This window comes from Micropterus salmoides, unplaced genomic scaffold (genome assembly GCF_014851395.1).
Source record: "Micropterus salmoides isolate LMB-PRFRI ecotype aquatic unplaced genomic scaffold, ASM1485139v1 Ms_hic_scaffold_1, whole genome shotgun sequence".
Lineage (NCBI taxonomy): Eukaryota > Metazoa > Chordata > Actinopteri > Centrarchiformes > Centrarchidae > Micropterus > Micropterus salmoides.
The window spans coordinates 53,368,719-53,391,618 of NW_024040040.1; the positions used below are offsets into that span (position 1 = coordinate 53,368,719).

General features: G+C 43.6%; 1 protein-coding gene across 2 annotated transcripts; it reads left to right on the plus strand.

Moving 5' to 3' along the window:
* Window positions 1–23: 23 nt before the first annotated feature.
* Window positions 24–22,649, plus strand: LOC119913644 (uncharacterized protein C18orf63). 2 transcript variants are annotated; one of them, XM_038732932.1, is made up of 15 exons: window positions 24–312; window positions 2,332–2,479; window positions 3,081–3,159; window positions 5,819–5,875; window positions 5,969–6,080; window positions 7,045–7,086; window positions 7,430–7,506; window positions 9,619–9,731; window positions 10,348–10,444; window positions 11,511–11,596; window positions 11,880–12,066; window positions 14,098–14,358; window positions 15,733–16,320; window positions 17,198–17,281; window positions 21,865–22,649. In XM_038732932.1, the coding sequence occupies exons 1-15, from the start codon at window positions 303–305 to the stop codon at window positions 21,985–21,987; spliced, it is 2,064 nt and encodes a 687-aa protein (XP_038588860.1). In that variant the 5' UTR covers window positions 24–302; the 3' UTR covers window positions 21,988–22,649. The 2 variants fall into 2 exon arrangements, with proteins under 2 accessions (XP_038588860.1, XP_038588859.1); XM_038732931.1 differs by lacking the exons at window positions 14,098–14,358; window positions 15,733–16,320 and having other exon boundaries at window positions 38–312.
* Window positions 22,650–22,900: the final 251 nt, after the last annotated feature.

The following is a 22,900-nucleotide window of genomic DNA, read 5'->3' on the forward strand; positions in this document are numbered from 1 at the left end:
GACTGGCGCCGCCCCCGCTGTCCTTCTAGCGCTGCTATTGGCCAATCTCGTCCTTCCACGGGAGCCCCTGATTGGCCGTCGCCCTGTCAGTCATCAGTGAGCTGTGGGCGGGACCAGGCTAAAGTTCACGAGTTCAGAAACCCTCAAGGAAACTGCTTCTCACGCGAGGGCCTGCGGGGAGCGTTATCTCACGCAATGAGTGTTTTATCTCACGCAATGAGTGTTTTATCTCACGCAGGGTGCGTTTCAGCGGGCAGCCGGAGGTCCTGGTTTATCCTCAACACCCAGTGGACCCGTGAAACATGTTAAATGGTGAGATAAGTCGAGACATTGCGTAGAAAAAGCTCTATTTTTACTTCTGTGGCGGGAAAACCTGACAAAGATGGTCTATTGCTACACCTCATCACTCCACAGTAAAAAGAAAATAAACAACATTACAATAAACTCAATTAATGAAGTCTCCTGAATTAAGTCTGTCTTGAATATCAGCCAGAATGGAAGGCTATTGTCTAAATAAATATTAAAAATTAAATATTCATCTTAATGCATCGTCTCTTGGTCAAAATTAAAGCCTCTCAAGGGTGAAACAAATATGGCATCTCACATTACACATAAAGTGTAACGTTAGCTTAAAATGATAGAAATTAACGTGCAATTAAATCTAAATAAAAAATAAGAATATAGACTTAAACTCTGTGTCCTCAATAGTAAATTTAGGTAGATTATATTATTATGACATAAGGCTAGAATGTTTTTATTTTACTACAAGTAAGCAGAGTGAGAGCTCCTCCTTTTCGCCATTTTAACCATCTTTGGCTAAGACGACTCCTTTTTTTTTTTTTTTTGTCCCCAAAGCTTCTTATTTTATAAAATTGCCTATTTTCTCACAAAACCAAGATTTTCCTCATTTGACCACTACTATCACAGTGTAGTTTAAGTATAAATATAAAGTTGGTGACCGAGATATCAATGTAAAACTGAAAATAAAAACGCTAAAAAGTAGCTAGGTTAATTAGCCAACTTAGCTAGCTGTAGCCTTAGCTTGTTTTAGCTAACTGCCAAGTGGGCAGCTTTGTTTTCGGGGTGAAGGAGATACGAAGAGGTGAGTGAGACAGATTCAAGGGCTTTAAATTAATAATATTTGTATTATTGATTATGTTTTCGATGTTTTCTTTTAGTCTGTAAGGTGTTAAAATGTTTTACTGTCCCTTATAAGTTAATACCGGAGATTAAAGTGATCATAAATTAATTAACAATCATTCATTGTGGATAATAGTTATTTTTATCTGTCAGTTAGGATTTATTTTGTCCAAAACCCAAATATATTTAGTTTACAAATGTATACAACAACACACAAAGAGCATTACCACATGTAAAAGGATCTTGAATCTTGAGAATATTTTATATTTCTGCTTGATAAATTAATAAATTATTAATTAAGTGATTATTAAAACAGTTCGGTCGTTTGGTTCATGGATTCATTGACTCAATTGTTTCAGTACTAATCTTTTATATTTAAAAAGTTAGTCACCAGATAATATTATTTATACTCCATAAGTGACAACAGATGAATTGATTGAATTATCGTTTAACACATGTTGTGATGAGAATATCTTTCATATAGAGCAATACAGTCTGATACTGGTCACTTTGTTGTGTTAACCACAGTAAAAAGGTACATTTACTCAATTACTATACTGAAGTACAAATTTGAGGTATCTGTGCTCCTGAGTGTTTTCTTTTCATGCCACTTCCTTCTACTCCACCACATCTCCGAGGGAGATATTTCACTTTTTACTTCACTACATCTATCCGACAGCCTCAGTTACTTTACAAATTAAGATTTATACACACACAAAACATATGAAGAGTTTATACAGGTACAGATGAAATGATTAGTTGGGTGAGAAAATTAATTGGCTGCTATTTTGATTGTTTAATGTAATTTTTCATGCAAAAACATTTAATGATTCCAGCTTCACAAATGTGAAGATTTTCTGCTTTTCCTTTGAATAATTATAATAATTGTAATGTTTGTTAATAATGTTGAGATTTGGACTGTTGGTCGTACAAAAACAAAAGCACTGTGAAGACAGTTATCACTATTTTATTGCAATCAGTTGATAAATGGAGAAAATAAGCAGCAGATTGATCCAGGATGAAAATAATCAGTTCAAAATGAGCTGCTTCAATATTGATTATATTTTTATTGCAGTAATTTTCAATCCAGTATGTCTTTTACTTGTGACAGAGTATTTTCATAGTGTAGTATTAGTATTTTCACTTAAATAAAGGCTCTGAATATTTCATCCAGCGCTGGTTATCCATCAGCTGGAATAAGCTGTGTGTGCAGGATGAACGTAGGAGTCCAGCAGTCGTTGTTTTTCCTCGGGCTCCCAGACCTGAAGAAGCTGTGCTGCATCACTCTGACCCTGCAGGAGGACGAGGAGCTGAGGAGCAAACAGATCAAGACCTGCAGGTGTCGCCCACTTTAACATCACAGTTTATCACAGTCGGTCACTCCTGAAAGCTGTCAGTCCAACACATTCTCACCCCAAACTCGTCACACAGGACGCTTGGTCAAGGCTGCTTGGCGTTGATTTTTATCGCCCTGGGTAGCGTCGTTTTTTGATTACATTAGCAAGAATAACTATGGTGTTGGGGTTGGTGTACGTAACTTAAATAAAACCATTAAATGTTGACTTTTTGTTTCATACGGGAAACGGACACCAATCTCCTGGCCCCACCTTCCACCCCGAACCACCTCCTTCCTCTGACTCCTACCCTTACCGTTCATAAATGACCCTACAGGGCTTCTTCCCCCAGAGCGTTACAAACTGACACCAGCGATTCTTGACCACGCGTCCTTAATCTTTGTGTCAGTTTACACACTTTTAACTACGAGATTTAATCACAGTCGGTTTAAACATACGAAAAATATCTTTTCAATGGGAGGACAGATGAAGAGTTTAAAGTGTTTCTTCAAAGATGTGAGGTGAACAAAATGTGATGTGTGCGCAGTGTTTCCTGTGTCACTGGATTGCTGTGGCCTTCAGTAAACTGTGTGTGTTTGTCCACAGAGAGCTGGTGCTGCTGTACTCTGATGTTCTGGCCTCTCCGGCTCTGGACTCCTTCACTGATATCACGGCGGTCATGGCTGTAAGAAACACACATGCGTATACTTCTATCCCTCTGAGGACCGCACGCCTTTATGTAACCTCTACGTACGAGTCACTCTAACAAGGGTGGTCTCAATCCAAGGTGACCAGTGTTGGGCCAGTTACTCAGGCTTTGTAATAAGTTACTAGTTACTTTACTTGTTAAGTTTCTATATTACTTTTGGAAATAGTAATCTCTCACAAAGTAAAAAGTAAAATTAATGCGTTTCTGCCCGACGCTGATTGTGACATAGTAAATTTTCAGTAAACTGGTTTTATTGATGGAACAATACTGTAGTCAGATAGGCAACATTTACCACAGAGGAATAAAGTGTTTATAAAGTGAGAAATAATATGTATAAAATAAATAAATGTTTAATATAGATGAATGGATTATTATGGATTATTCTACCCAAACCTGAGTGTTGGCTCTCAGTCAGGGAGGACTGGACAACATGTCCTCGCTCTCAAGGTCTAAAACTGTAATTAATCACACACACATCCTTGTATCTTCATCAACCTAATTCTAACCCTTTTACTACTAAATTTCACATTGAAAGTAATTTAGATTTGTTTATTAAAATAAAAGTTATGTTTAAAATCGAGCCCCCAATTTAAATATTTACATTTAAAATGTTTTTTTATGTGATATCTCAGGGACGTATGACCTCATCTGCCGTTTGGTGTGTAACAGAGCTGCGTGGCTTCAAACATTTTCCCAGTTTGTCAGTCGTCTCGTCGTTTCTTGAAAGGGCTGAGCAGAAAGGTTAATGCAGATACTTTGACTTGTGTAGTTGAATCTTCAGGAAAACAGTCTCGGATTCTCGCTGGCCGCGTTTGCAGAGATTTTGATATCGTAAACGTTGTGAACTGCACACACACGCTCTCTACATACCTTGGCGCACACACTCAGTCACGCAACACAGACACAAAACAAAGACACGCATTAGCTTTCACACACACTCTTCACCTCTGCAGCAGATTGATTCTTACACCTATAATCCTTATTAAAACAGAAAATTACAACCCAACACCTTCTGAATTCAAACTTCGTCTCTCATCGTAAAACACGCTTCATTCAAACTGGACAGAAACAAAACAAAAACCCCAACTGTTCCAACAATCAGCAGCTCTGGTTTGGTGGAAATAAACCTTTAATTCACAAGTGTGACAATACTGTGGATGAGAATATTTGGACGAGTTGGACAGGTGGAGAGCCTTTAAGGTCGGGGGGGTACAGACTGTGTTATGTCAGCGAGGCTCCTGCAAGTACAGCAAAAAATATGTGCGTGTGTGTTTGTGTGTGGCTCAGATATGTGTTGGCGTGCCGACACTTCCTGAGCAGAAACACGCAGCCAAAATATTTGGGCTGAATACCAAACATTCCCTGTGTGCTTGTCACGCACACGCACACACACACATTATTACCCTCTGAAACATAAACACGCCTCTGTCTCAGCGTCCTGCTGAGTGACACCAGGTCATTCATGTGTTGAATCATTCAAAGCCTGTCAGGGTGTCGTGTGCTGCCAGGTGAACCTGTATATTAAATCTCTTGTGTTTTAGAGGAGTTTAAGTTCAGCTCATCCTCCACAGGTCAAAGGTGGAAATAATAAAACGAGTCCTGGCTGAAACTAGTTCATGCTGGCTCACTGCGACATGCACGCTGGGCTCAAAATAAGGCATGCTGGTTAGAAATTGTGTCCGACTTTCACCGATGCTGCACAACGCCACCGTGTCACATGACATTAAAACCTCACGGGAACAAGGCATTGTTTTGATACCCCGCCCCTGCAGTCGCCTGCAGCTCACGTTTGACTACCAAGTCGGCGAAAGTCATCTCGAACCTGTTGATTGTATATAAAAACCTAATTTTTTTCTTCTTCTTCTTCGGTCCCTCCTCTTTAGCGACGTAGCCAAGATGGTGGCCTGTGAGGGCGAGAAGTGTCCAGCTTTCCACACTGAACGTTTTGACCACTAGGAGTGCACCACTGGGGCAGAAAGCAGCACTCTGTCCTCGCGGCACATCACTTTAAACAGCACATCTAGCTGCAGTGTTGGGCAAATTACTCAGAAATTGTAATGACTAATTACTTTTTACTTATTACTCCGTTAAAAAGTAACAATATTACTTTACTCATTACTGGGTATTAAAAGTAAATGATCACGTTACTCGTTAAGCTACAGTTACTTTCAACCACCGCAGCACAAACCTGTTCAGCAGTGCGTTTTAGAAATGAATCCACTTTACTGCAACAGTAATTAACCTGAGGAGGCAACAAGCAGCCTCTCAGACCAGAGGATGCCGGATCATACAGGCTGTTAAAAAATAATAAAAAACAAAGCAGGTCCCTCCCAACATCTCTCCTGCCGAGTGGACGCTTCACTAGTTTCTTCCTACAGGCCTGCAGCCGACACTAAAGAGGAAACTAACTGTAAACTTTGTGAGGCATTATTGTTCTTGGGAGATGTAATTTGTCAGTTGCCAGTTCTGTTGAAGACACGAAGACATTTTGATTTTGGGGATTGGATTAATTTAGACAAGAAGGAATGTTGGTTTCCTCACAAGCGTTTTTTAGGCTCATGCTAAATCAAACTAAAACTTTATTTAAACCACTTGTTGTTAGATAATCATTCTGTGATCTCTTCTCTTCCTACAGATCCAGTTTTTCCAGAAGGGCATCCTGCAGGTGTTTGGACAGAGACACAGTCTGCAGGTGTGATGACTGATTGATAACTCTGTGTTAATTGCAAATATAGATTTTAAGCTACTTTTAGTTGGTGAAAAGTGTGTGTGTGTGTGTGTGTAGCTGGGCTCTCCTCAGTGTGTGTTTCCAGGTGTCCTCCAGTGTTGCCTGTCCTACTCTCTGATCACCAGACTGGCTCCCAGCTGGAATAAAGCAGGACTCTACCTCGTCACCGGTACGCTCGTCTGAACTCTTTTATTCCTGGATCTCATTTTACAGTGAAGAACTTTGCACTCTTGTAGACAATGTTGTGCTCTAGTAAACTATTTAATTATAAACCCATTGTAGAGCTTTAAATGGTGACGAAACAGCAACAAAACTCAAACAAATTTATTTAATGTTTTTCCAGCAACCCCTAAATCAAAGAATATAACATTTAATAAGTAATTTCCCTAACGTTTAATTCCTTCTAACGGACACATGTAATATGTTTTATGCTTTCTGTGAATACAATCCAATTAATCTGATTTCCATCCTGTACAGACGCCTTATTTTGAAAACCGGACATTGTCACGTGTGTTTCCTCCTCGCGCTAAATCCATCCAGTCCGACCCGGTTTGATAAATAATGTCGTATGTGGTTCTGGTCCGGCGTAACATGAAGACTTCACAGCCTCTCTTCATACTAAAGAGACAAACTGACAGGATAAAATCTCTAACCTGCCTGTTAACTCGCTCTGGGCCCTTTCACTTACCGTAAAGGCCTGAATACGTGTGCACTCCAACTTTAGGTGCAGCTAGCTTAATCTACCTTCTCACAAACGAGTGACAGAAACAGACTGTTACCGTAGTTACCTCACGCTTACAGCAGCGCCCACAAAACACAATGTTAGAGGTCTGTAATGTAATTAAGAAACTATGGCGGAGCAAATTAGACTGCCGCCAGGGTCTCGTTAATCAGTGGCAGGTTAAATCTGACCTCAGTCAACGAGCCAGTCGCCGCTCCATCCTGACTGGACTTTTAGGAGCGTCTGTTCTGCTAAAGGTGGAATTAATCAGCCTGAAAAGAACCCGTTCAAACAGTTTGGTGAATCTGACACATCTGCTAAAGTACGGTAGATTTAAAGGATAAGAACATGAAAACGTTCTTGCACATTACATCATGTATCTGATCTGTTTTCACTCTGTGTTTGTTCTCAGGAAAAGACTTCCTGACTGAGAGCGGGAGGCTCAACGCTGTCCGTAAGTTTCACTTAAAGCTGCACTGGAATTTGTTATTTTTAGGACCTAAATGCTGCACATTTCCTGTCTGGTTCAGTGTCATGGTTTGGGATAAAGCTACCGTACACGAGCTCAGGTGACACGAACATGACTGGAAGTGGAAGTATGCAGCCACTTGCTAACACATTTACAGAATTAACTTACAAAATGGGGAGTCTCACAGCTTTTTCTACCTGTTTAAGTGAATACAGAGCTGTGAAGTTCCTGAGCACAAAGATACCAGTGGAGATATGATTGATGAGATATTTTAAAATGTGTTAAATAGTATTTTGTGTGTGTGTGTGTGTGTGTGTGTGTGTGTCAGGCATGGAGCTGAGCAGCAGTGAGGGCCGACTGTGCATCAGCATTGAAGCCAACACCGTCAGACTGCCGCCAACCACAGTGAGAGAACAAAGAAACATTAATTTCACTTGTTTTCAGTATCTAATGTAAATCAAAACAAAGTCATTCTTAAAGTGTAAAAAAATAATATAAAAGAGCATTTGGAGTGCACACGTATTCAAGCCTTTACGGTAAATCCACTGTAACGGCCCAGAGCGAGCTGACAGGCAGGTTAGAGACTTTATCCTGTCAGTTTGTCTCTTTAGTATGAAGAGAAGCTGTGAAGTCTTCATGTTACAACATTATTTATCAAACCGGGTCGGACTGGATGGATTTAGCGCGAGGAGGAAACACATGTGACAACGTGGGGTTTTCAAAATAAGGCGTCTGTACAGGATGGAAATCAGATTAATTGGATTATATTCACTGCAAGTATAAAACATGTTGCATGTGGCCATTAAAAGTAAAAAAACAAAACAACAATAACATGTTAGGGAAGTTACTTATTCTATTTTCTATTCTTTGATTTAGGGTTTTTGTAAAAAACATTAAATTTGTTGTTTCGTCACCATTTAAAGCTCTACAATGAGTTTACAACATCAGCACAACATCGTTCACAAGCGTACAAAGTGCTTCATAGATAGCATCTTAATTTTGCACCAAATTAATGCATTTAACTTTAAAATGTATAAAATTTTCTTCCGGGTCCGAGGCCCACCCAGCATCGTTTCTTAAAATCCTGTGGGAAACACTGAAATGCAGATATTTAATGTCACTACATATTAATGTAATTAATTAACATTGCATTGCTCTGCTGCTGTTATTGTTGTAGAGTCAGGTGGGGGTTGAACTTCGCACTTTACCACGCTGCAGCAGAACCACGTTCGCTCCACCTTAATATCTGTCCCTGTTTTTGTCTCGTCTGGTGTCGCTACATGTTTGTTTCTTGTAACTTGATTATTGTGATGTTGTATTGAGCACCATTTTGTTTGCATAAAAAATAAAATAACAGCAAATACCTTTTTGTAAGTATATGAAAATCATCTAAGTGTGCATTATCAAGATTTTATATTTTATATTATAAAGGTAATACAATGACCCCGTGGACAATTACATGAAAAGAAAGACAGTGATAGAAACTGCAGAGCAGTCTGTAGCGTTTCTAGATGTGCTGGTTGGCCGGCTAAACAGCGTAACGTGTTCTCATGTGCAGTGGACGAACAGACTCTGCCGACGCACACAGCAGCAGAACAGCGTTTTTACAAGAGCAGCGAACACTGAGAGCTTCAGTTTACACGCTGTTAGCAAGTCAGAGAGACAAACCAAAGCTAAAGTTAACTCAGCGTTCACTGTAAGGTTATTTTCTTCAGCACTAAAAACTAAAATACGACCGGACTTCAGAGGGACTGAAAAATCTCTGCAGCGTTGTCATCGACCCAAACAAACCTGCTTCTGGGAGACGCTGGACAGGGTTTGTCCCGTGAGATTGAGAACAGCGCGGTTAACTTCACCCGGTTACCATGGTAATTAAAATGTGTACGGTAATAATAACCGTCAGGGATTTGACCATGGTTTACTGTTAAACCGGTAATCGTTTTATCCCTACTCAGCATCTGAAAACACTCCACCTGTCCTCTAGTTCTTTATGTTTTAATAACTGAAAATATTTAGAAATGTTTGCCTGCATCTGGATCTAAATCTGTGTGAAAACACACACACAGGCAGACAGTTGTGAGATGTGTTCGTTAAAGCAAGTGCTGCAGTTCATGAGGAAAAACACCACAATACTGTTAATCAGAGGTTTTCAAAGTCTGAGACTGTGAAGCTGAAGCTTTACTAAACTTCATTTTGCTCAGTTCAACAGGTCATTGCTGTTTGACACCAAATTCATTTAAAAGCTCCGGCATTAGTTTCTGACTCTGGGAGGGAAAAACAGTACTAATCCCCAAAAACTGCAGTATCTTCTATCTTTAACCAGATTACACACATTTAGGCTGCTCTGTGTGATCAATGAAGAATCCCTGTAAAATGTTACGCGTCCACATAAAAAACAGCTTCTTCCCTGGAGCTGAAATTTGTGTCCTGCCACATAACAAGCAAACTGAAAATCAAATGTGCAGAAAATCCGGTTAAAATGTGCACGATAAAGCAGGATTTCTGTGTTTGTTGCAGCTGGAGGACTTTGACCTCCCGCCGTTAGTGCTGCGGAGGTTCTGCAGTGATCCTGACTTCGTCCTCGACCCCAGCTCCACCGGGAGAGCAATCTGGTGTCACGTCCTGCCCAGGTAAGACAACGCCACCTGCTGGACGCGACAGGTGGACACGGGCTGCTCATGAGATCTGAGCTAAGACGCCTCGATTACATTAATGTGACAGCGTGATCATTTATCTCTGAGCTTCTCTCCCGGTGTTGTGCACATGCATAATTACATTTCCTTTGATCTAATGATAATTTTGCAGACGTGCGGCTTCATGATTATTGTCTTACTGGCCAAATCACGTAATGGCTCGCATTATGTTTTGGAATCTACCACTCAGATAGGATAATAAAAGGCAACAACACAGAGTCGTCTCTCCGGTGAGGTGAAGCTCAGCGTCAAAGCCAGCTGAGCTCTTCCACTAAACGCACGTTTTAAGGCTTCAATTCATCGTTTCAGTATCCGGTTCTCATGTTGAGGCGACCTGCTGGTGAATTGTGGGATTCAAACGACACCATGGCAGCAGAGTGGCAGGTTGTGTCATACTGACTGTGAGCAGCAGGTGGAGCTGCAGCTCTTTTTAAACACAGCCAGTCAGCCTGCAGGAGATTCAGTCCTGATACACTCACAACATTACTCTTTGATTGAATGAGATATTTTTCACTTAGTCATTATAAATATATATGTGTGTGTGTGTGTTTAGCATGAAGAAAGGTCAGATTATCACCATCAGCCGTCAGCTGCCCAGAGACGGACCATTTAGGACCTACAGAGACCTGCAGAACCACTGGAACCGCCTGGTACACAACACACACACACACACACACTTGTTCCTCTATCTATTTCTTTCGCCAAAGGATTCACATGGTCGAATCAGAATCGTCAAGTCCTGCCTGTAGTCGACTGATAGTCGAATCGTGTGCGTTTTTGTACACGGCGATGGTGGGATGAGAAGCTGCAGAGCTGCAGTCTCGATTCTTTCAACTTACACTGTAAATCTGTATATTAAGAAGAAAACTGGTAGTTCTGTGTAAAATCAGACGTTGAGCACCCCCATATCGCCAAAATGGCGTGATCCTTGTTACGCTGCGAAGCTCAGACTGTGAGATTGACAGTCGAATCAGGCTCCGCCCATCGAAGCACCAAATATACGACTATTCAGGTCAGCCCTAGTAGGAACCAATCTTTGGTTCCTCAGATGCTACCCGGAAACACGAACACACCGTACCAGTACAAAGCCACACGTGCAATGAAGAGATGGATGGAGATAAAATGAAACCAGTGGGTTTTTTTTACAACACAATCTCCGTGACATAATGAATTCTCTACTCTTACCTTTACCTGAACCCTAAAACTAAGTCTTAACCCTCAAAAAGCAGCTCTGCCCTGTGGAGACCTCAGTTTTACTACCCGTTTGTTAGTGAGTATAAAAATATGTAACACACAAAGATACGGGAGCAAAAAACTGTGTTATAAATATTTGTCTGAGCAGCCGCTTGCTGAGTCTTTGACCAGTAAGATCACGTGAAAACTAACTCTTGAGTTATTGGTAATCAAAATAGAAATCACTTGTTTCTAAACACTTAAGTTCTCCAAAGTCATGATGGCTCAGACGTGCGTTTATTTACTCCTTGATCAGATATAACCTGATTAAAATTATATTAAAGTTATAACCAGGCAAACATCGAACACAGGCACATTCGACAAGCCGACCTGCGGAGCCTTTCTTTCCTAAGGTGTTGTGTTTTTTGTCTTCTTGCATGTTTGAGTTGTGTTGTGAGTTACTAAGCTATCATATCAGCATAGATATTGGTCATTTCAGAGACACGGGATGGTTCATAGATGGTGTGTGTGTGTGTGTTGCAGTATGGTTACAGACTCCCTGAGCTTGCAGAGGAAGAGGTGGTTTACTGCAGCGTCTACTTCAGACTAGTGGGAGAGAGACTCTTCACGTATCCTAAAACCCTCATAGCGAATTTATTGGATTAATTAGCCGTCTTAATATAAACATTCCCTCAACCTGTCTCTTTCAGACGAGTGTAACGTTACGTCTGACATGAAATTAAGACATTAACAATCTATTTCTCAGTATCTAGTATTTCTTTTAAACACTAATTGTTCTTGAATTAAAAAGAGACTAGTTGTAAGAAATGTTGTGACAACGTTTGTTAAGTTAAATGGAACAATGAAAACTGCTCAGTAATGATGATGAACTTTAACCTCCCGCCTGAGCAGCTACCCTCTGAGCTGCATCCGCCTGCAGCCGGTGCAGCGCTGCCCTCCGGTCGACCTGCAGGGGGCGCTGGGCTCCTTCCTGTCTGCCATCAGGGTTAGGCTGCAGAGCGTGTGTGGCTTCCCTGCGCGTCTGACCAGCAAACCCTGTTACCACACAGTCGCTCTGAAGACTGCTGCGACAGTACAGGTACACGCACACAAAGCTACTACATGCCTAAAGCCTCTCAGCGCTGCACGCAAGTGAACGTGTCGTTCAGGCGTACGAGTGTGTTTCATATATATACACTTGCACTGAAAAGGCACATGTTCACCCCAGTGTCTGTGGAAACAAATGGCCACATCTGTGTGACAGAAAATGGGAAGCGCAGTTAGGTGACGGAATATGTGTTTGCTGTTTATGCTGCACGTCGAGGCCACCAGCTCCCGTTGATTACTGTGAAAATGAGTTGCGTCGTTACGAGAGATCTCACGAGGAGTCGATACTAAAATTCGGAAAACATGTTGTTACTTGTTTTTCTAGTGTAGCTGCAGCGACAGACGGTTATTTTACAGTCATGAGCTGGACCTGGTAATTCATTAAAGGAGCACCTGGGATTTATTGTTTTGTCTTTATTAGTGCGGGGCAACGATTAAAACTTTTAATCACGATTAATCGCATTGTAATGTGCAAAATTGAAAAATGAATTCAAAAGTTGTGTATTGCATACTTTTAATTTAAATGTACTGCCTTATACACAAAAGTGCAATAACATGCGATGTTACACAAAAGTGCAATAATATGCGGTGTAGCGCACAGAAGCCGTTGCCATGGTTACTATCCATAGAGCGCCATGGCGTTTACTCGCGGAGCGCTTGTCTCCCTGTCTGATTAACCCCCCCCCCTCCTGTGACCCAGGGTTTGACTAGATGTGTATTCAGAGCCAGTGAGCAACGCACTTTCAAAATAATCCGCAGTTTTCCCCTCGTACCTTTCCAAACCTGTCTGTCTTCCTTTCCTTCTCTCCGACACACTTGCCCACACGCTTACCTGCAGGTTATTTTATGTGAGTGCGCCTGGAGGTCGACGTGGTGGGAGGAAAATCGATTATCGGTGCATTTCCCAACCTGTTAAAAAAACTTCATGGACAGTTTTACGACCGTAAAGGTGCGACGCTGCAGAGAAAGAGGTGGAGAGAAAGTTCCCTCTCAACATCCTGAGGGTTTATTTTCACGAGACAGATGGAGGAAGTGTCCGGAGTTCCTTTTTAATGAGAAATGTGCTGGAGACGCACGAAAGAAAGATTTTAGATGTTCAGAAGATATGTAGAGACTCATGAGGTTGAAGGTTATTCATCAACCCTGTGAAGCTAAATAAAACTCATAATATTCGGCCCCTTTTCCCAGAAATAGAAGTGAAATGTTGAAAGGAACAAGCAGATTTAAACAATATGAAGAGTAAATACCATTTAATGAATGTTTTTGAGAAGCCCAGTTAAGAAAAGGTTTAATATCTGTTATTGTCTTTAATAGTTTTAATATGTTCCTCAGCAGCTCTGCTCCTCGATAGAAGAAACTATAAATTACCGTGAAGCTGTAATGAAGCTAGAGCTTATTCCACCTTTTCTTATTCACAGGGTGCAGCTGAAGTGTATTTAATCAACTTGAGAAACTGCTCGGTGAAACATCCGGAGAGATCGATTCAGTGCTCACAGACTGAAACTAAAATATTTATAGTGTTCAGCTCAGTTCATTTGAGCTGAACACCTTTTTAAGGCTCGAGGTGAGGCTGAAGTCTGTGAAACGACAGATTGAAAATGTATTTCAGATGTTTTTAAGATGCCTTGTTTGGACGGAGCTCAGCTTGTTTTATAGGTTATTGAGAGATATGACAGAAGACAGTTAGCGTACAGTGCTGATGTGACAGTTTGCTTCTTCTTCTTCTTCTTATATTTACTGTTTGGTAGGGGATGTTTCTCTCCTGGAATTAAGATTAGTCAGATGTGGTTTGTTTAAATCAAACTCCACAAAGGATGTACATGCAGCCAGATCGTACGTCCTGCCACAAACTTAAAGCTCAGCACACAACACAAGTAGTCACGTATTTAAACAGAAGGTGAGTTGATCCGGAAGATTAAGGAGTAAATGACCGGAGAACGGATGAAAAACGGTACAGAGGATTTTAACAACCTCATCTTGAAGTAGTAGTACTTTGTAAAGAAAGCCTCCTCTTCCTCCTCAGGTGTTGCGTAGTGAGCAGATCAACTTGACCACCTCCTCCTCCATGAGGCTGGTCCTCACCCAGCTCCCCGCTCCTCCTCCTCCTCCTCCCCGACCTGAGAAGCCAAAGCCTCCTGCCTGGGCCCCTCTCTCCCAGCAGGACGGAGCCCAGACACAAAGTCAAGGATGCAGAGGAGACGGAGACTGGCCTACATCCTCCTCCACCTCCTCCTCTTCCTCACGCGTTTCTCTCTCCTTTTCTGATTCCTCGGGTTACCGGTCAGCTCCTTCCCACTCATCCATCTCCTCCTCCTCCTCCTCTTCTCTCCCACTCTTCCAGCCAGCTCCTTCCCTCTCCTCCTCCACCTCCTCCTCTTCCTCTTCTCTCCCACTCTTCCAGCCAGCTCCTTCCCTCTCCTCCTCCACCTCCTCCTCTTCCTCACGTGTTTCTTTCTCCTTTTCTGATTCCTCGGGTTACCGGTCAGCTGCTTCCCACTCCTCCATCTCCTCCTCCTCCTCTTCTCTCCCACTCTTCCAGCCAGCTCCTTCCCTCTCCTCCTCCTCCTCCTCCTCTCTCCCATTCTTCCAGCCAGCTCCTTCCCTCTCCTCCTCCTCCTCCTCCTCTTCTCTCCCACTCTTCCAGCCAGCTCCTTCCCTCTCCTCCTCCTCCTCCTCCTCTTCCTCACGTGTTTCTTTCTCCTTTTCTGATTCCTCGGGTTACCGGTCAGCTGCTTCCCACTCCTCCATCTCCTCCTCCTCCTCTTCTCTCCCACTCTTCCAGCCAGCTCCTTCCCTCTCCTCCTCCTCCTCCTCCTCTCTCCCATTCTTCCAGCCAGCTCCTTCCCTCTCCTCCTCCTCCTCCTCCTCTTCTCTCCCATTCTTCCAGCCAGCTCCTTCCCTCTCCTCCTCCTCCTCCTCCTCTCTCCCAGTCTTCCAGCCAGCTCCTTCCCTCTCCTCCTCCTCCTCTTCTCTCCCACTCTTCCAGCCAGCTCCTTCCCTCTCCTCCTCCTCCTCCTCCTCTTCTCTCCCATTCTTCCAGCCAGCTCCTTCCCTCTCCTCCTCCTCCTCCTCCTCTTCTCTCCCATTCTTCCAGCCAGCTCCTTCCCTCTCCTCCTCCTCCTCCTCCTCTTCTCTCCCATTCTTCCAGCCAGTTCCTTCCCTCTCCTCCTCCTCCTCCTCCTCTTCTCTCCCACTCTTCCAGCCAGCTCCTTCCCTCTCCTCCTCCTCCTCCTCCTCCTCCTCTTCTCTCCCACTCTTCCAGCCAGCTCCTTCCCTCTCCTCCTCCTCCTCCTCCTCTTCTCTCCCACTCTTCCAGCCAGCTCCTTCCCTCTCCTCCTCTTCCTCCTCCTCTTCCTCACGTGTTTCTTTCTCCTTTTCTGATTCCTCGGGTTACCGGTCAGCTGCTTCCCACTCCTCCATCTCCTCCTCCTCCTCTTCTCTCCCATTCTTCCAGCCAGCTCCTTCCCTCTCCTCCTCCTCCTCTTCTCTCCCATTCTTCCAGCCAGCTCCTTCCCTCTCCTCCTCTTCCTCCTCCTCTTCTCTCCCACTCTTCCAGCCAGCTCCTTCCCTCTCCTCCTCTTCCTCCTCCTCTTCTCTCCCACTCTTCCAGCCAGCTCCTTCCCTCTCCTCCTCCTCCTCTTCTCTCCCACTCTTCCAGCCAGCTTCTTCCCTCACCTCCTCCTCCTTCTCCACCCTTTCTTTCTCCTCCGTCCTCTCCCCTCTACCTCCCCCGAGTCAAACCCAGGTGACCCCTGCTCCCAAACTGGTTCCCATCTTCAAGAACAAGTGTCCTTCGCGCCACGTCAACGTCGCCCTGCTGCGGGAGAAGAAGCAGAGGGAGCAGCTGAGCGGAGGGGGGGGGGAAAGGGGGAGGTTGACACTACCCGCCTCTTCTTCTTCTTTGTCAGCTGCATCCCTCCCGCTTCCTCCTCCAACCGTTCCTCGCTTCCACCGTCGCCCCAAACACAGCAGCACCGCCCCTAAACCGGCAGGTCACCCCAAACTCAAACACCTCCCGAGCCTCAGCCCAACGTCAAAGTCTAAACTCATCCTCCCTCCAAAGCCGGAGGTCAAGCCTAAACCCAAGTCCTGCCTCAAACCCAGCGCGAGGACCAGCTGTGCAGGCGGTACTGAAGCTAACTGCGGCCGTAAACTGCAGGACAAAGCAACAACACAACCATCAGCCGCACCACCTGAGCCGTCTTCTGACAGCTCCTGCACAGACTCCTCCACCAGCAGCAGAGCGGTCAGTCCAGTTAGTTCGACTAGTTTATTAAAACAGATCTTACTTTTGTAGTATCTCCGTCTTTATTGGCCCACCTGACTTGTTTTTAGTGACGTCACCCTGTTCTTCGTGGTAAACAATGTTAGAAATAATGGACAAAACTAAAATAACCCAACTTGTGTGAAACTTGGATTAGTTTAAATGAGATTCTTTGGACTAAAGTGCCAACGGATGTTTACGTAATGTGATTAATAAACGACGCAGCTGCACACAGAGTCATATTTTCACTCGTTGGATAAATTTCAGCGGACGAGACATCAACATGACGCATCCATCATTTAGCCTGATTGGATGAATGCTGCCATTGGTCTTTTATTTTAACTTTCAAACTAGCACAAACATAACTCCCCCGGTTTCTTTTGGGAGAAGATTGTCAGTGAAGGTTCTGGACTCACTCAAAGACGTTTCGTCTCTCACCCGAGAGACTTTTTGAGTTCTGACTGACCGGTAGGGAAACCAGCCGTTTAACCTCTGTGGTTCGAGGAAACGTCTTTGAGGGAGGCCAAGCCAGACTTTACCTCGGCCTCGACCCACAGAGGGTTTATGTAGCTGGGTTTCCCTACCGGTTAGTCAGTTCAAGTCCAGTTGCCCTTGATTTTAACCTTCAGAAGTTATTTGTTTTTTAAACTTGTGTTTATTTTAGCAGGTTTTCCAAAAATAAAAAATACTGTGTAACTGTGAAGGATGCTGCAGCTCCACCACCACTCTGCACTACAGAAACTGGATAAGTCTTAACAGAAACCTGCTCAGTGGAGCTGAACGGCTGCAGTTAGGCTGCAGAAGTGGGCTGCACTCCCTAGCTGCTTCCTGACTGTCCTGTGTCGTCTTGTTGTTTCAGGGAGTTGTGTTCGAGCCAAAGCCGAAGAAATCCAGATCTGCCGTACGCGAAGTAGATGTGGAGAAAATGGCCAGAAGCCACCAGGTCAGGAGACGTAGTGAACTCCACAGCTTCTTTCTTGGCTGCTGGTCCTCCCTTCCTATTCAAGTAACAACATGACCTCTCCTCTGGCGCCACTCGCAGGTTAAACTGGATCTGTTTTCTGAGAAAGATGTAAAGCACAAATTATACTTTCCGCATGCACGTAGCCGCGAGGGCCCATGTGAAGTACATTTAATAATTTTCTTATGTCTGCAAGGGTCCAAAAACAGCCGGTACACATGCGAAGAGATCTACACAAGGAAGAGACTTTAGAAGTGATGAATTTCCACTCGCACCTGATGTACAGCTTCAGCTTCCTCGTAAACATCCTTTAGGAGGACTACATACATTACCGTGATGTATTAAATTGTGTTAGTGTGACTAGTAGCGTATACACACTGTTCTGTCTGCCTCGGTTTCCTTGCAAACATCCTTTGGGAGGAGGGTGAGGACTGTTAAAGTGATGAATGGTCAGGGGGAGGCGGGAGCCGAGCAGATTAATAACAACATTCATCAACTTTACAGCTCCAACCCGCAACTTTTTAACAACAATCACTTACATTTTCTCTTGCTTTTATTCACACCTCTACACCGCTGCACACATTGTTCTTTAGGACACGTCAGGGAGTTACAGTCCAGTGCCGGGCAAACAGTTACTTCTGTGTACAGTCTCCTAAACTAATTTCACCTCCAGTCATTTTCAAATGCATGCTCTCTGTCACATGAATCACATTTAACAAATTATCAGTATTTGTAAAACTGGAACAAAAACCACAAACCACCAACAACTGCAACTCCGGTAAGCGACCTCCAGACAGCGTTTGGCTGTACGGAAACATTTAAAGCAGAGGTGCTCTGGTCTTTACGTAAAATAGCTAAACATCTGTCAAAACAAAACATAGGTGGCAGGGCTCAGCGTTAAACGTTTCTGCAACTGGCCCCACCGGGCCAGTGGGTTTGAAACTTACTGGCCCCAAGCCAATTATTACTGTCCCTCCCTCCAAAGGTTGTAATTTATCGGTGTTACAACGAAACCAAAGACTTGTAAGTTATGTTATTGTGTTAACATGTTTAATCGTTCATCCTGGATATAAAAAAAACTAAACTACAATGTAACCACAGTTCAAATTATAAAAAATAACAAGGTTAACTTTTAAACAGACTAACAGACTCAAACGTGACGTGCCGTCTCTCCTGATTGACAGGTCGTCATGGTAGCGATATGTCAATCACAAGGTAGTCCCGCCCTAAAGCATCGGCTGCTTTATCATCTGTTTTTTCCCCTAGCGGGAGGCTTCCGGTCAGCGATCTGATGCGGACGCGGAAGTCCCTTAAACCTGGCCAAAACTCAACACGGCGGCCAAACTCGAGGCTTCGAAACGGCGGTCCACAAACCGACGGGTGACATCACCATGACTACGTCCACATCTTAAATACAGTCTCTGGGTTTCCCCCCTAAATACGTCCGTAATTTACTATCATTTATTTTTGCAACCAGTAGAGTCGCCTCCTGCTGGCCGCGAGAAAAAATGCATGTTTAAGGAACTTCAGCATTGACTTCACTCTTCAGAGGTTCTTTCTTGATTGAGATTAGAGAATTAACATTTGACAACCACTCGGCACATCACTACAACCCCCTGATTGACCAACGGCAAGATGTTGAGTTTCAATAATGTCTTTGCACTGGCCCGATTTCCAGTTCAGCCACCGGCCCCGGGCCATCGGGCCATTGTTATTGTCGAGCCCTGGTGAGCTGTTTTAAACCATGTTCATGTTCAGGACACGAGGACAGGATGTCTTACATTACCTGATTTGGATTCTTGAATATGAAATAATTAATTCTGGGACTCAGATTTCCTTCATGTCCTTTTTTTTTTTTTCACAGTATGGACATGAAGTAGATCATAAATTGTATTCATAAAAGTCTTTAATGGTTTTAAATTTAACCTGCAGAGTTGTAGGAGCGTGCAGACACTATGACTGGACCCTGTATGAACTGCATCAGACATTGTGATTACTTACCTGAAATCTGCACAAATACATGCACAAACACGACCCTGTAGAATTAAACTGTAAAAGCAAGGTTTTTATTTCAATGAAAAGCCAAAGTACAGGAGGAAAAGATTTAAAGCTTTCCTTAAAAAACACAGCTGCCTTCACCTGCTGAGAACAGTTCTCACCTTTTAGTCTCCAGTACAGGCTCTTTATATCTCCATACGCTTTTCCTTTTAGAACCTGCTGCTGTGTTTCCTCTTTCTCTCCCTCCAAAACACACACTGATATTTTATGGATGTTTGTGCATTTCAAAGAGTAAAAAAAGACGTCCTGAAGGCCTAAAATGTAAGAGAAAGAACTTTCTCCTTTTCCTTTCATGTTCTCTCCATCGGTCTTCCTCTCTTCACATCTCAGTTCATTAAATCTCTGGTTCTGTCATGTCTGCAGTATTAGCATGTTGCATGTTTTTTCCCTCCTCATCTGACATGGTTGCTGTAGTTTCTGTTTGCGTGGGCAGGCGGCGGTTGCGTAATTTTCCTCCCACGGACAGATTCTGACACAGCATCTCAGGTGACACTAAATTGATTTGCTAAAATGCTGCAGGAGGCTTTACAGCGTGCCTAACACTGAGACCTGAACACACGGCCTGCACCTGTGCCTTTCAGAGCCGACCCATCTGGTATTTGAGACCAGAACTGACCTTAGAGCGAAGCTATATTTGCATTTTTTATTTGCACTATTTATTATTTATTGTCCAAAAAAGACAGGACCATAATAGATACAGACAGACTCAGGACAGGATCGTGACAAGATGTGGTCCAAGTCAGATACAGCTTGGATTTTTTGAAATACAACTTCAGTCAGATGGGAATTCATGCGACTCTGACTCTGGAACGACCGTCGTCACAATTCTGCGATTTGAACGGGAACACATACTCGCCAACCCTCTCGATTTTCATGGTAGACTCCTGTTTTTTTTATTGCCCTCCCCTGGTTTCCTCCTGGGGTCACAATTCTCCTGATTCATGAGAAACTTTCTGTCCTTTTCATTGCCTTCGTCACCGTTTCAGGCAACTCTCTTCCTCTGCTAGCATCGCACATGATGCAGAACCCTGCTAGAGACTCATTTGACGAACACCTGCTTTGTGTCGAGTCCTGTCCCCTACTCTGGCTCTGATTGGCTAATCCTAGCCCCACCCTACCCCTAGCTGACGGAGGCAGAGTTGCTGAAACTAATAACGTGTGGTCTCCACGTTTACGTCCGTACGTTCTTTTCAACCCGTTCTCACTCGCAGGTCGTCGATCGTCAGTTTGTGACACACTGGGGATCCCGTTACCGTCATAGTTCAACGCAGTGGGGGGGAAGCCCTGTAGCGTTGGTTTTAAAGGATGATGATGATGATGATATTTAACAGAAAAGACAGAGTAAGGAGGTGGTTGGGGTCGACGGAGGGCCAGAACCCGGACTTTGAAACGGGAGACCGGGGTTCGTGTCCTGTGTGAAACAAAAAGTCAACAATTTCAATCACCACCACAGTATTTTAACCCAAACCAGAATCTTTCCCTAACCTTAACCAAGAAGTTGTTTCAAAACGCCAGTGTTTTATTTTGAAAGTCTAACTGGAAGTTGGGGTGGCAGTGGCGCAATGGATAAGACCCCTGCCTTTGGTGTGAGAGATCTGGGTTCAATCCCCCAGTGTGACGCATCCACCAATGTGTCCCTGAGCAAAACACTTAACCCCTCGTTGCTGCAGAGGCGAGCGACCTCTGACATGTATAGCAACTGTAAGTCGCTTTGGATGAGTGTCAGCTAAATGAATAAATGTATTATAATATTTGTAAATAGAAATATATTTGTTGTTGCAAAGTGTCGCTAACTTGACCTCGGAGCCCTAAATGTCAATAACTGACGCAAAAGGGGTTCACGGGGCGTTAAAAGGCGACGCCAAAGGGCCTTCACCAAGCTTCAGTATGTGACGAGTCGGGAGTGAGAACGTGTTGTTCTTTTTGTTTATGTTTTATTCTTTTATTTATCTGCACTTTCATCAATAAAATAAAAAACAAACCCACTGCTGCTGTGATCCTAAAGCTCCCTCTCTGATAAAACCTTATTTCAACAAAGATAAATTCTTACTCTGTACGTTTACTTCCGTACGACAGCGCGCTGCGTGGGATCTTTTGCGAATGCGGGTCACTTTCAGGTCGTGGCTCGTTCACACGGGAGTCTGACACGGGCCGCATTTAAATAAAAATGTGATCGGATAATCAAAAGAAGAAAGAGGCCTGCAGAGTGTGAACGCAGCTTTAAAGAAACAGTAAATATAAAGTGGGAGCCAGCAGCTGCTTAGCTTAGCATAAAGACTGGAAACGGGGGGGGGGGCAGCTAGCCTGGCTCTGCGCAAAGCTAACAAAACAACATGTTACATCCTGTTGGTTTAATCTGAACAAAACCAAGCAAGAAGACATTCGCCGTTTAGCAGGCGGTTTTATCTTCATTCCTGAAAGAGGTCATTGTTGAATATTCCCTTTTTTATGTGATGTTTTATTGGACGAAACAAAAAGTTTCCCTTCCCTCTCTTCTCCTGCTCCAGTTGTCCAAGCTGAACTCTGCGACTCTGCTGGCCTGGCTGAAGGGAAGAGGAGCGCTCGTCGGTGCCAAACACAAGAAGGAGGAGCTGATGCTGAAGGTCATGGCTCGTCTGGCCGAAGCCTGACACACACGCACTCGCACATCATATCTACTTAATCGACTTACTTCACAGTAGTAACGCTGTTCTAAGCTCCTCATTTAAGGATTTGATGTAAAATCTGGCCGTCCTATCAGTCTGCATCAAAGAGTGCAGCTGGAACAGATGAGTGTGTCTCATCTCCGCTAATTGAGATGCTGAAGATTTGCCAAAATTAAATTCTGGTGTCAGATTAAAGTCCCCGTGGGGTCCTCAGGAAGTGTGGTCCACTGTCGTTGTGTTTGATTTGAAGCACCGCAGGTTGTTCAGGTCGGCGAACAGTTTAAATCACCTTTACAGGAGTTAGGATGCTTTAAATCCTCTCATGCAGCTAAAACTGAGTCATTTACTGAGTAAAACCTTTAGCTGTTCTGCTGACGGGTTCGTTCTTGTTCAGGAGAGATTTCATGTGCTGTCTCCCTTTAATTCATTTAAAAAAACCTCAAACTAAAACGATGTACCTCTCAGAAATACAGGCATAAAGGTACGTTATACTGTTCAGGATGTTGTTGAAAAAATATTCTATATTGTATTCTTCCATTAATTTGTGCCTTTTTATTCTATATTTATTTATACAGCTGCTGCTTCCTTGTTGTGTAATTATATTTCCCAGCTGAAGCTCTGTGGATTAAAAAAAACAGTTTTAGAAATTGCAGTTTGTGTTTTTTTAATTCACTAAAATCTGAAGCCAGTCGTTCTTTCATTCGCTCGTCTTTGTGTGTGTTCTCCAGGTCGTTCGCACACGCAGTCCAGGCATTATTCACTCCCCACACGTAGCTCTTAACACCAAGTCTTAACCCTTTAGACCTGTGGGGCCCAGCATTGTGGCCCCACAAAGATGGATCGGACCCCACAAAGTGAGTTTAAAAACAGCCCTCACACGCACGTGCAGTCATCCATG

Excerpts from the sequence above, each read along its gene's own strand:
- LOC119913644 (XM_038732932.1), top strand. Across the intron at positions 9,732-10,347 it reads TGGTGTCACGTCCTGCCCAG|CATGAAGAAAGGTCAGATTA; the intron begins GTAAGACAACGC and ends GTGTGTGTTTAG. Across the intron at positions 14,359-15,732 it reads ATTCCTCGGGTTACCGGTCA|CCAGCTTCTTCCCTCACCTC; the intron begins GCTCCTTCCCAC and ends CCACTCTTCCAG.